Source organism: Parambassis ranga, chromosome 1 (genome assembly GCF_900634625.1).
Source record: "Parambassis ranga chromosome 1, fParRan2.1, whole genome shotgun sequence".
Lineage (NCBI taxonomy): Eukaryota > Metazoa > Chordata > Actinopteri > Ambassidae > Parambassis > Parambassis ranga.
Window position 1 is genome coordinate 13,753,196 of NC_041022.1, and position 14,778 is coordinate 13,767,973.

General features: G+C 39.5%; 1 protein-coding gene across 1 annotated transcript in view; it reads right to left on the minus strand.

Moving 5' to 3' along the window:
• The window catches only part of usp43a (ubiquitin specific peptidase 43a), an 87,223-nt gene that overhangs the window by 22,576 nt on the left and 49,869 nt on the right, over window positions 1–14,778 (minus strand). Inside the window, exons 7-9 of the mRNA XM_028402808.1 lie at window positions 6,268–6,436; window positions 3,660–3,771; window positions 1,201–1,304 (exon numbers count right to left, since the gene is read on the minus strand). Of these exons, the coding sequence (XP_028258609.1) occupies window positions 1,201–1,304; window positions 3,660–3,771; window positions 6,268–6,436 (385 nt within the window). The remainder of the gene's footprint in view (window positions 1–1,200; window positions 1,305–3,659; window positions 3,772–6,267; window positions 6,437–14,778) is intronic.

Here is a 14,778-nt window from a genome sequence, read left to right on the forward strand (position 1 = left end):
AACAGTCTAAGTGTTTATGACAAGTAACATGTTTCTCATCCTTCTCTTTAATGACAATAATTTAATTGTGTAATAAAGTGTCTTATTAGGGTTTATAAGGGTTTATAAGGATTTACTAGCAATTAACTTAAAGCGAAAATGTTTTTTTAACTGGCTTTGTGTTCTCACAGTATATAATCACTGTTTATCATCCTTCTTGCCTCAGCCAGAACTCCCCATGCCTTTACCAGTGGAGGTCCAGCTGGTGATGTAAAACCCATTATCTGGTGAGCTGATGCCAGGGCTGTTGTTTACACTGTGCATGTCAGCCAAGGACTCAGACAGTGGGGACGAATTACCCTGCAGCTGAGAGTCTGCACTGCCTGCCACTGTTGGTGTGGAGCTGCCTCACACAGGAGCCAGTTTGTAATATTTGTAATATGACAGGAAAGCCTATGGCCACACATGGGCAGGAAAATGCTGGATACAAGAAAAACAACAACAACAACAAGCCAGCAGGGCAAAACCAGACACCATATTTTTAGAGAAACAGTAACCACAGCTCATTTCCTCTGGTCATGAAGCACTGATTTCATACAGAGGCAGATATGTTTTTGTGTTTCTTTTCAGCTTTATATCACAATGTCACAATGAAAGCCAGGATAGCATCTGCATAGGAATAACAACGTGTAATGCTTAGTGACTCTTGTTGTACTCTTTAAATAAAAAGGCGCAATGCAACCAAAAAAGAAAAAACTAAGTCTGCAAAAAGTTTCATTTCAGTTTGAATGCGTATACAAGCATTAAGCTGCAGCAGACATATTGACAGTGAGCTCTTGAAAAAACACATCACACATACATCTACTATCTCATCTAACCTGACAGATGATCTCATTTCCTTGCTTTATTTGGTGGGGGGGGGGGGGGGGGGGGGGGGGATTTGTACCAGGCTGCTCTGTGATAAAGAGACACCTGGATGCTTACAAAGGAAATAAAGCCCATATCTCCAGCTGATATCATTATACCCTGCTCCCTGTAATCCTATTAAGGCCTATTGGTTTCTGAATGGAACCACAGCTTTTTGTCTACAGCAGCTGCCTACAATGGCTTTAAACAGGATTTTATGTCATTAGCTTTTAGTGATTTAAGTATTTACAGCTATGTATATTATTCCAATGCCAGTGCCATTTGGAACAGTGTTTCAGTGTTTGTCTGACCTACCTATCAACAGCAGGGTGGTACAGCGGCCTGCTGTCCTGTGGAGAAAGGTAGCTATAGGCAGCTGATCCACCTACCACTCTGATCTTAAACAGCACACCAGCATTCTGAAGAAAAAACACATTAATACAGAGGTGAGTTTAAAAAGCAACAAACATTGTAATACAGTGTAATGTCACAACTCAGAACAATGCTTGAACAGTGATAACTCTTCCCACTCAAAGTCATAAAGTCCTCATGTTTTCACAGAATACCTTCTGGCTAAAGTACAGTAAATAGCAAACTTTATTTAATTTCTCAATATAATTTCTTTATAACCTCTGGCATAAAAATAGCGAGCATGAGCTGTGTTGAAGGAGCATTGTTGTGGCTGTGGTCATTTAGAGGTTAATACTGAAATGTAATAAATATAAGAGACTGTATGTGTTACCGAACTGCAAAATATAAAGAGTAGAATCGGGTTACTATGTTTATTCTGAATGGACTGCTATTGTAGCACAGGAACTGCAGCCGCACATAAAAAGAAATAAATTAGTTATTTCATACAACCCTGTAAAAAAGACACAGTCTCCCTTTTTTGGTTTGAACCAGCTTGTGTTCAGACCTGTCTGTTAATGAAGAGGAGCTCTTCACTCTAATGAGTTATCACACAGGCGTTTAGTTAGAGTTTTTGAATGAGCTAACTCACCTTAATGGGTTGCTGTAAACACCAGTGATGATGGCAGATGTTATGTGCTGTATTTTTATTTTTTTAGAAAGAACAGAAGCTCTTCAACTCTTCACACAGGGTTTGAACTTTTTTTACCATTACAGTAAAACATTAGGTAAAGTCCAATAAATAAGCTTTTACTTTTTTCAGCTAAATATAGAAAAGGAACTTCAACCTAACAGGTACACAGGATTTTGTAGAAACTCCACAAAGAACAGGCTGGCATGAACCTTTAAGCATTTAAGAGTTGGTTTCACTAATGTAAAATGACTTCAAATATGCATGAAATGCATACATGGCATACATTTAATAATCATTTATTAATTAAAGCTTTTAATCATTAAACTGTTTTTTTCCCTCTGCCTGAGGTGTATCTTGTCAAACAAACCTCTAGATGGCGCCAAATCATTAAAAAACTATATCAGGACACAAACAAAGGTTATTATAGGTGCATCTTACACAGGAATTACATTAATCTCGTCTGTCTTTTTTCTTTACTGCAGTTTAAAGCTGGTGTTTGTTGTTTTTTTCAATGTTTCATCTTAAAATAACAAAGGATTATCTAAAACTTGAAGCCGTTTTCCCCTGAAGATATTTGTGCTCTTTTTAAAATATCTCAACCATCTGCAAATCTGCCAAAGGATCCAGATGATGGTTGCTTTAAGAGAAAACATCTGTGGGTAATTAGGGGAATCAGCAACAATAAATCTGTCTAGATGGGTTAGGAGGAATTAACTGAGATAAATAACTGGCAGGCATTTCCTTTCCTCTTTAGTTATTTTCTTACCAAACAGAGAGCTGCTCGCTCTGAAGAAGGCCACCTCAAATACTGCCTGTCACCATGCCGTTGCCCATGGCAACTCGGCGACCAGTAGTAGGGACAGTGCATGCGCATGAGTGTGTGTGCATGTGAGTGTATGTGGCTCAGTATTTAAGAGCTAAAGCTGTGGTTTAGGGCTTGTGATGTACAGATCTCCTGCCCCTGTGCATAAAACTTCAAACACACACACACACACACACACACACACACACATATAGTGCATATATAGTGCAAAGTCCATGTGACTGTATTCTTGTAAACGTTGTTAATTGTCTAGTAGTGTCAACAATTTTTGTGAATGCCTTGTACATGCCACATATGTGGCCAAAAGCTGGTTATAATTCTTAAAAAAGAGGATTTGTGTTATTGTTAAATGGACTTTAGGCTCAGTGCATAAAAGCATTATTACTCTTATTTTAAAGCCATGTACTGCTAGAGTGTGTGTGTGTGTGTGTGTAAGTATAATGTTCTTAATTGTACTCCCCTTTATGATTAATTTGAATGATTTTTTTTAATGAATTACAATGTAAAATGCTTGTATCAATGAATGAGAAAAATTAAGTCCTTTGTCTGTTTGGAAGCTTGAAAATTCTGGTGCATGGTGCACAGGTTTAGAGAGGAGCAACTATAGCTGCTTAATTGCCAAAAATAAAATAAAATAACAATCCTACCGATGAATAATCAAAACCTTAATAACAACAATTATCCACTTAACATGCTGAGCAGGAAATTAATTTAGCAGAAATAATGACTGAAAGTTAATCAAAAAAAAAACAAAAATAACTATTTTTATGTGGTTCACTTGTAATAATCTCTGCTCTGCACTGCTATTATGAGAGGGAACCTGGTCCAGAAACTCCTCAGAGCCAAAGGGTTGAGGACACAGAATAGAGTGGGTGACAGGTTATTGGTTAGAGAGGGTGCTGGCATTACCTGAGCCTGAGACCCATTCAGCATCAGATAATAGAGCTTGTTGAGGATGCTCTGTTGCAGCTGGTCCCAGGAGATGCTCCTGTCCTCGAGCATGAGAAATGGAGGCCCGAACCTGAGAGGAGAGAACGAGGAAGAGGAAGAAGAAGAAGAGGAGGAGGAGATTTATTTTCCTTAATATTTGATATTAATTCTAATAATTTATATTACATATATGGCATTAAAACTATGTCATTACCATATCCAGTTACCTGTAATGTCAGCAGCCTTTTCTGTACTGACAGCTTCAAGTTGTTTTTTGGGGGGGTTGGGTGATTTTTTTTAACACTGCCTGCTTTGTGAACTTCTCAGCTACCTTACAAAACAACATTAATAATCATTATACAGAGATGTTACTTTGGAAGCTGGAGGCAGAGATGCCTTTTTCTCCACATTGCCCCTCTATTCAAATAAATACAAACAAATCTCAAAGATCTTTAAACGCACCTGCAGTGATTGTGGAGGTAAAAAGAGAATAAAAAATGAAACTGTTATATTAATCCTTTTTAGGCATGGAGTGTAACATAACAACAGTGGTGACTGCATCCAGATCCTTTTTTTGTACATTGTCATCTTGGACTTCCAGAGATTACTGCACATTGATTATGACATCATTGCTGTCACAATAGCAACCATGTCACCACCTCAGGGAAGGGTTAACAGAGGATGTCAAGTCAGGTGAGTGTTGAATAAACCTGTATTTCAGTGCTGACTTGCAACTTTCAGTTACAGTAAAAATAAAATTCCACAGAAAGTATTAACTTGAAAATTTGTACACAAGCTACAAACTAATCAATCAGTTCTACTACAGCAATTATACACACAGTTTGGCTGCACCAACTATTTTACTTCTAAGAGATGCAGAGAGAGGCTTATATTTAATAGTGACACATCTAAGTCTGGTGGCATGTGGACAGATGAGTCTCCAAATGTCACATCCTGACATTATCAAGCTGCTGTCTGTCCAAACTGTCATCTGCACTGTGTGAATGTGGCACCGTTCACACATTAAAGAGCCTCACAGTATAAGATCCCTGTGTCAATAGACTTTATTGATCCCTGTAGAAAAATCCTTATAAATTAAGAGCACCAATAACTGTGTTGGGAATGCCTCTGTGCACAATACACTCCTCACTATTTAACAGTTATGCTGCTATAATCCTAACCTGGTACTCTAATGGACACAGTCAAATGAATACGTCTATTATAAAAAAGATGTCAGTGTTATAAAGCACTCATGGTTTCATTATGGGCTTTAAATAATTCACAGCAATTACCTGCAGTTCCTGCTGCACTGAAAAGCTGTCATAGCAGGGATGAGGACACACTGTCTCCACATGCACATTCACCCTTACATACACTCAGTCATAACATTATGACCACCTGTTTATTCTGACTGGTCTGTGATGACCAGTGTGTAGCATGAACTTTTCAGCAGTTTGATCTACAGCAGCTCATCTGTTGGATCGGATCAACCTTCACTTCCTTTAGGCCACCCATGAACCTGTCACCAGTTTACCACTATTTCTTTACTTTTGATTGGAACTGTCTACTGCAGACTGGGAAGAGCCCACATGAGCTGCAGTTTTGGAGGTGCTCTGACCCACATCTCCAGCTATCACAACATGGCCTAGTCAGAATCGCTCAGAGCATTCTGCTGCCCATTGTTCCTGCTTCTAACACATCAGTTTTAAGGAAAAAATGTTCACTTGCTGCCCACTGTCAGGTGCCAGGGTAACTAGAAAATTATCCATCCATACATTCTTTTATCTACCTGTCAGTAGTTATTGATGATAAGTGTCATGAAAGCATCCACAAAATACCAGCAAAAAACATATTCTTCCTAAGTAATAAGCAAAGAACAGTAAGACTACTTTGTTATCTAGTGCAATGTAAGTCTGGATTATTTCAGTATTTGAGATGCAGTGACAAATCAACACCTGTGGGATGTTTATCCCCACAAACAGCAGCACTTGTGAGTAACAATCTTCCTGCTTCCACTCGTTGCTACAACTGCATGTAGTACATCAAAAATACCTAAGATGCAACATAATGGTGGCTGCTTGCTCTTGTTAGACTAACATATGGCAACCAATAAAGCCTCCTTTTCACAGGTTAAGGGCTCTAATTTGACCACATTGTTTGACACAGTCTCAGGTTTCTATGCTGTCAGCTGGATGGGAGCTTGAGCTGCACAAGATAAATAAAACCAGCACAGTCTGGGGACTGTGTACAATAAGTCAAAGTCAAACAGAAGTTACTGGATGACGAAAGGTGGAAAAGAACAAATCATGTATTCTATTTAAGACTTGTAGACACTGTAGAAAAAGGAGAGACGTGTCTGCTGCTGTACTCCAACAAGCTCCGAAACACAGTCTACAGATGTGAGATGACACATCCTCCGACGCAATCTCATAAAAGACATCCGAGTTAAACTCATTCTGCTCTGGTGTGTTTATAAACCAATTCCCTACACAAAGACTTAACAGTGTAAAAAGTGGCTGTCGATTGAGGTGATGTACAGCATCAATAAAACAAAGACAACTCGAAACATAATCAGCTTGCAGCTCACCTAACAGCCTGCTGGCCCGATCCAGCTGTGTTGCAGATGAGAAGGAGGACCTTAGTGGAGCCACCATGGTTCAGGTATTCAGAGGAGAGGGTGCCAGATGGAGGTAACCTCTGAGCATCAGGTGCAGCTGTGGAGGTGTAGGGGGAGGAGGGGAGGCTGTGGTGATACCCTGAGAAGCAGAAAAAATAAATACAAACTATGCAGAAAGATGTCAAACTCCTTCCATGCACTTTTCTTTATTGATTTATAATTAATAAATATATTGGAAATTATACACAATTTATGAATTTGAACATTTAAGTGCAAACTGAATTAAATGGTTTAATTACATCAGTTCTTACAGTAACACACAATAACAAAAGAATGTTTCATTCATTCATGTTTATGAAGGAGGAAAGTAAGACTAGAAGATTTAAACTCTTGGAAATGACTATGACCTAGATGAATGAGAGCATCCACAGATAGAGGGCTAAAAGCATTAGACAACAAAAGGAAGAAAAGTGTCTTTTTCACCTATATCAAAAATTAGGCTTACAGATCATTGCACTCAAACTGGGATTATCATATGATTTACAGACTTTGCACCAAGGACCCAAGAACATGCCTTTGTTTATGGATGGACTGTAAATACACTGTGTCCATGAGAGAGCCTAGTTATTATAAGAACAAATAAAGGCCAGTTCTTGCCATGGTGCTCGTCTTTCTGGTTTGCTAAATTAATTGCTGGCTACTCAAATGAAAGGCTGCTTCATGCCACATTATTGTGTGTTAAACAATGAGTCTACACTGGTTACACTGGCCTGCTTGACCCTGTACTACAGGACAAAAGGTTCAGAAGATGCATGGATGGTTACATTAGCTAAACTTTCTTATTTATTAACTTTTTTTTATCTACAGTACATGTAACATGACCGCCTCTGGCAGTTTAATGAATCTATGTCGCAGTATAGAAATGAGGCTTAGACACTAATTTCCTAGCAGAATCCTGGGCACAGTGCACCTTTTTTTCCCAGCACTTCCTCTAGTGATGACACTCATCTTACATGCTGGGCGGAGAGACTGATAATGGGCCATGGCTACAAAACAGCTTTGGGTGCCAAACTTGGAAAGTGCTATGCACACACCACCAGTGTGACATATTTACACTGCCACTCTGATTATTATTATTATTATTATTTTTATTTTCAAAGTCCATTATGTCCTTTGATTTTTATTTACCCCGAGGAGCTGTGAAAAGAAAAGCATCTGCTACCGCACACACTTCCACACAACAAAAACATGCTGCTGTGATTAAGAGAGTAATAGCTGAAGGGGATACAGAAGGCACAACCCCTTGTCTCCTAGGAAACATAAACTTTGACATTATCAGAGGATTTAATTAAACAATGCTTGTTTGATCCCTTCCATGCAATTAATCACTGCCACCGTATACACACACACACACACACACACACAGAAAGAAACACATGGAGGAAAGCAGGCGTGAACAGATGTAAAGCTTAGATCTAAAGCCTCCACACACACATAGGGCTGTGTGAAAGAATTTCTTTCTGCAATTAAAAGAAAAAAGGTCACTATTTTCTGCTGAGCTGGTATTTCAGTATGTTAAAACCCCATGTTACAAATAATATGAAACTGAAAATAAGTTCGGAAAATGAGCTCATATCAGGAAACAGAAAAATTAAGTACTCACTCACACTGCTTGTTTTTAAATTCTGAACAGCTCTGAATCATTTTCTGCACTGCAAGCTTTGGGCAGCGTATTAATAGCCTTTAAAAATATCAGCAGAAGCAGGAGATGGGGAAGAAGTCCTAAAGAGAAGAAGACCTAACCATGCAGAATACCTCAGCTGCAAATGTGTTTTAGTGAAGAAATTCAAGCAATATGGCATCTTCCAACAAGCTGGCATGGAGGTGTGTGTTAGTGAAACAGTCCAACAAAAAACTTCATTTTATTGATTTTCTGCTGCTCCCCTCCCTCCCCTCACTTGCTGGATATACAAACCACATCTGAACAATAGTCTATCTTTAAGCATCTTTAAATGACCTTCAAAGGTAACACTGTCACCAAATCAATTTATCCTGCGATAAAGACGCTATGTGGCATCTCCACCTGGCTGCATTGTGGTGTTTAAAGATATTTGTTCAGCCTGCTTTAGTTTTAAGGTTCAGTACCAAAAAAGGCATCAACAGCCCTAATAAACAGGAAAAGGCGGTGGTTTATGAGCCCACGCTTCCATTACACTTTTTTTATTTTGCACCAATATTACAGCAACTAATTTTAAACCCGAAAATAACATATCACGTATGGCCAGCAGTGTGATTTCACCCTACATATTGTATCTTGGGTCTGCTGAGAGAACCTCCTGCCAGACTCATTCTCACTCTTATTCTCATCCCTGCCCCCCCCCCCCCCCCCCAATGGGTGAGGGGCTGGGAAGGGAGAGGTGTAAGAGGGACAAGAAAAAGACCAGACATGAGAGAAGATTGAGAGAAATTGTAGAAACTATGAGTGAAAAGAAGAGTTCAAGCCATAAAAGATACCTAATTTTAGAAAGTAATTCCAAAACTGAAGTGTGAGACAACAAGACTGTCAGGAGATGAAGGAGAGCGGCATGTATTTGTACGTCTTCTCATAAACCCCAAAACATTGCGAGAGAAGTGAGTGAGGAGAGCGAGGAGGAGACAGTGATTCAGAAAAGGAATTGTAAGGGGAAAGAAACAAGAAGAGAAACAGAAATTGCTCCTGAGGTGTATGGCAACATTAATTAAACAGCTCAGTGCTGGAGACGCTGTGATGCCTCCTCTGGCACTCACTCTTCTCTTCTCACGTCATCCTCTATTTCTTTCTTCAGTCTTATCTTATACCCCGTGCTCTCCTTCGTACTCCATTTATCATAGCCACTATCTATTTTTTTCCCCCTTTTTCTCCCTAAAACTCTCACATTATAACTGCCTGTTAGGGATGAATTGGCCTCGAGCTTCATAAGGCAGTCAGGTAATGAGAGAAGAAAAAAAAACCTGAGTAATTGCTACAACAGAAGATTATTGCAGATCTGTGGATGGGTGAGGGAGCGCTTTCTGTGCCTGGGAGGGCTCGCTGTGTTCCTCTTATCTTTACACAGTCAGAACTGCAGTGGGCCTTTGTGTATACATGTGCAGCATTTTTTTCCTATTCTTACACATTTCTCAGAACCTCCATTCTAGTGGAAAGTATTTCCCAGCTGATGGTAAAGTTCATTGTTGCTTGGACCTTATAAATAATGTCATATTTGTAATGTTTTAAAAAAGTAAGGACTAACAGTGTGTTAGAAATGTGCTCTACACTTGGTATTCTGCAGAACACAATGCTCACAGAAGAAATGTTTTGGAGCATACCAGAGGTAAAGGTCTTCACTGATGTTGTGTGTTTGAACAGTTCTCATCAGCTCTTTACTGAAGTGTAAAAATACAGCAGCACTGACCAAAACAGGAGGAAGCCCAGGTGAGCGCGGGTGTTTTCCTGGAAAAAAACGTTCCGGCAACAAACAGCCATCTGACCACAGCACGGCTCCAAAGGCACCTGAGCTTTCTCCCAGCAGCAAAATCACACATAAGATAGTGGTGCAGGAGGAATTAAATGCACCTGATGCTACTCTATTCTTTTACCTTGTTCCAGCTGCAACCACTGCACATTATTGCCACAATAGCCCTGTTGTGTCATCACATTAAGGGAAAACAACAAAGCTTCAAATTGCTCAAGGTGATTTGCACTTAGTTACATCATCCTGCAAATATTAATTCAGCAAAAGTCTATGCTAAATTACACTTTATTATCAGCTACATATATGCAAGAACCTATAAAAATGTTCTAACTTCACGTTGCAGTCACAAAACAGAAGGCTCTCATGCTAACACATCCAAAAGACTTCTCAAAAAGCTTCTTCCAGTGTCCTCCTGTGCCCTGCTGACTGGTTCACTTAAAGATAATTAAGTGGTGTTATGAGTTACATTGTGAAGTAGCATGCTAGTGGGTAAAGGAAGCTTTCAAGCAGACATTTACACAGCCATTTATGCACCATTTGTGTTGTTCTTAATAAGGCAGCTGAGCTGAGAGTTGCTGTTATTTCCCAGATGAGTTGAGAACAAGTTCCAGAGGCAGTCATGGTGATCAGAGCACCGAGTGTAGACACATCAAATTTCCTTCTGCCTTCATTCTCTTCAGGTTATTTTAAATGATGAATCCTACTGGAGGGGGCAAGAGTTCCCCTGTGAATGTTCCTGGAATATTTTTGCTTTTCTGCGCTGAGTTTGCTTTAGGCGGCCTAAATGGAACTGCACAAGATGAGTACTTTGCAGGCTTTAATTTGCATGTGTGATGTCTTTATCTCAGTGTGAGTTTATTTTAGCAGAAACACATGTTTATATGCACTATAACCATTATTCAGCACCTAAAACAGTGTGTCCTGTGTGATTACAGTCAGGATCAGGGTTTGCATGCCGTCCTTGAACGGTGTATGGCACATATGTCAAAGTCAAGGAATGAATTATCTATGGCCCCCGGGATGATATTTGATTAGTTTCAGGACCGGCCTGCAGGCCGTAGCCACCCGCTGGTGTTTTGCACGCACCAATACTACATTTCCCACAATGCAATGGTAACCCGCGAACTCACTGCAGCGCAGCAAGCGGACAGTTCCTTCTTGTCTGTGTGCCTGCTGAAAAATGTTTTCCCGATTATTCATTTAATCATTAAATAAGACACTGTGTTAGGTCTTGGTTCAATAGGCTACGTGCAATCATTTCAATATGTTTTAATAAACATTGAATCAGTCCGGCCCTCGGCTTATAGCCAATTTGTTTTTTTGGCCCTCTGTGTATTTGACTTTGACATCCCATCCCTGGTGTATGGGAATATGTATGGGAATGCCTGGTCTATGATGATAATGTTTAGTTGGATAGTAATGGAAAAATCAAGCTTGAGTTATATGCTGTGGCAGATGAGTGTGTATGTGGGCCTAGTATGTGTGCATGCATTCACTCACACAGAAGCAAGAATAGAAAACAGACAGAGAGACTTCCAGATAAAGTTATGGTCTTAAGGCTTTTGTCTTTTGCTGTTTGTGTGAGGAAATTTCTGACGTTTTCTGCTACCTTTCCCAGGGATTGTTCTCCTACAGAACACAAAAGACACTCTGCCCTTCTCTTATTTTAAGCAACTTCCATGATCTACCGCTCAAATCTCAATTGTCGTCTCCCATGTGACCCTAAAGTGATTTTCTGGTGCAGCTTTATGGAGCTTTATCACTCCATTTATGTGCAAATTGCCTGGATTGTTAAGGGTGAAATAGGATGCTATTTTGGCGTTTTGGACCTAATTGATTTTTCAGTGTTTTCCCAGCAATAGGCCTCCTGCTGCCATATCCTCTAAATGTGAAACCTCATTACTGTACTGGGAGCAGTGTTGATTCAATATCCCCCAGAACATTTACTGATAAAGTTGGAGAAACTCAGCACCCACACAGCACACAGCAAAGGAATCCCCTGTTTATAATAAACTCTCTCTCTCTCTCTCTGAATCTATTACTGTGAGAAAATGTGTAGAGACCAAATGGACTGAAAAGGACAAGCATTAAACTCAGGGCAACTGACCTCAAATATGGATTCTTGTACTATGCATGTACCGTACTTGGCAAAAAAAAAAAACAAGGTCATTTTTTAACCATCATCTAACCTTAGATTAGTTACTGTTGAGTTGGTGTTGAAAACAGCTTCCACAATGGCTACAGAATGTGGACACAACTCGTATTTATTGCAAGTCATTTCATCATCTTCAGTACAGTAATTTATTAAGACTTCATTTCTCCTTGTCACCACCTGCTGTAAAAGCGCATTTTTAGCCCATATGCTCCTCCTCTCCTCCACTGTGACGAAGACAAAAAGTGCATCTGAGCAAACCTGTGCAACAGCAGACACCTATAAATCAGCTATGCTCCAGAAGACAATATAGCCGCACAGTGTGCCTACAACAGTCAAAAAGTATAAAAACAATGGACATGTTAGGTCATTTTCACACATGAACTCAGGCTGGACAATGGACAGCATTAACACTATATACTGCAGGACAACGGGATGTTCATAACATGCAGATAATGCAGATAAAGTGTTTAAGTAGGTTAAATGAGTGTGGTAGAGAAAAGTGACTTACACACTACAAACAAAGTGAGGTTCCATTATGATCTAGAGCACAGCCTTATGAATAAATCAGCATGTGTTTAGTGCAAAACTGGTAGTTGGGAGACTTAATAAGCTGAAAACAACAGGCTTTGATTCTTTGATCTGTCACTCCTGGATTGATGACGGATTATTGTTCTGTACTCTACACTGTCAACATTCAATTATGCTCCCAGGAAAGAAAAAACTCCCAGTCTATTAAGTAGAAATTATGCAGGACATGCTTCCATACATCATTCTGTATTGCCAAAATATTACAGTGAGGTCTCAGCAGTAATGATTGTGTAAATTCACATATGAGACACTGAGCTATGACATAAATCCCCTCACTGAATGAAGTTATCACATCCTGGAATCTGCTCTACTCTGATCTTATGAATTATTCGGTGGCATAACCATTCATCATTCTCATTTGGATGCTCACAAGAATAGATGTCATGTTTGTCAGTGGACACTTTAGTGTGATTTATTCCAAGTGCATTTCTGTATACATGTAAATGTGTGCTCTGCAAGACTTTCCCTTGAGAGCCAAGTATTCATGAGGCGCTTCTGTGTAATTGTAGTGAATCAATCAACAACTTCACTGAATGTGTGCACTTGATATTGTGGGGTCATAAATCTGTTTGCAGAGTTAACATAGTGGAGATCTGTGTCCTTCTAGGGAGCGAAAGTGCTCTTGCGTTAATCATTGAATTTCAGACTGAAGGTTTGAATTACACCACTGAAGACAAAATTATTAGATCACCTGTAAAAATGTTATTTTATAATTTGTAATTTTATAGGGCAATCTAATTTGAACACATTTTTTACCATCACACACAATTCTAAAACTACTAGCATCAACGTTATTACCCAAGTTAAAAATGGTCCTCTTGTTTAGCCATAGTACAAATCACTGCTTTAGAGTGACCCTGTTAGCATTTGATTTGCACTTAAAAGTGAGGATTGGTGTCTTGTAGTACACACACTTGTACTTTAACACTTGTTAAAAAATGTGTCAAAAGTAAAAGAAATAAATTAAGACTTGAGAAAAAGGATTGTTAATGCCAATGAAGCAGAAGAAGGATATACAAATGTATCATAGTGAAGCTGAGGTATGCCAGGGTTAACCTGGAGAAAGATGACACTTTTAGGAGCGTGTCATTTTGGTCAGAAAAAACAAAACTAGAGCTCTGTAGTCATAAAGATGTTGCCTTCATTTAAAGAAAGAAAGAAGAAGTGTATATTTTAAAAAACATAACTCCCACTGTGGTGGCAGTATAATGCTGTGGGGATGCTTCATTGCATCTGGGACAGGGAATCTTGTCAGAGTGAAAGGAATCATAAAAAAAGTGTATATCAGGATGCAGTCGGCAGCAAAACTGGATCTTAGTTCTCACTTTCGCATCCAACATAGCCACATCTCGAAGCATACGTCTCTTTTAGAGAAGAGCTACCTCCAGGAAAGCAAAGCACAAAGGCCTGACTTTATTACAAGGGAATATCTGTGCAGTGTACAAAAGACCATCTAATAGTTTGGTCTCCAACTGTAGGTTCAAGTCCCCAGGAAAATAATGTTAAGAAGTAGCACATGGGAACACATGTGTGTGTGTTTGTGTGTTTGTTTGCTCACACATGCTTGTATTCTGGGGGACTGTGAGGAAGAACTGCTCTCTCTCTCTCTCGCCCTGTACTCTGACACTATTTTCACTGTGTGAAGTGACAATAGAAATGCCTCCTGTTGAGAAAGTGAGGACTCTTTAATTTTTTATGAGCACTTTGAGCATGAAGTGAATTATTGATATCATTCTTCAGGGGTAACAGAATCCCCTATAAAGGCTTCATTGAGCAGTAGACTGATGGATAAAGTCTTGCCTAACAATTAATATCTTCGCAATCATGTTGGTCTAAGTCTGAGTCGGTCATTAATCTGTTAAAGTGACGGCTACTTTCGTATGCGTAAGTAATGACATTAAGAGAAAAAGTTTGAATGCCATACAGTGACGAAATAAGTTTTTTGCCAATAAATGACTGCAACAACAGCCACAGAATATATAAAATGATGGACATAGCCACCATGTTGCAGCCCAATGGCAGTTTAGCATTTTGGCCAGCTTGTGTTATAAGTGCGGACCGCCATACAACAGTGATACAGTGTAGTGATGCCCTAAAGCACATCCCCAAACCACATGAACATTTACATCACATGACTACTATGGTCCTTCTCTTAAGGTCTTCCATAAATACCAGACCATACAATTTCTGAACCACAGGAGTTGCCCCCTGCTGGTGGAAAAAAGGGCAGCTCTGGGGTTCAGT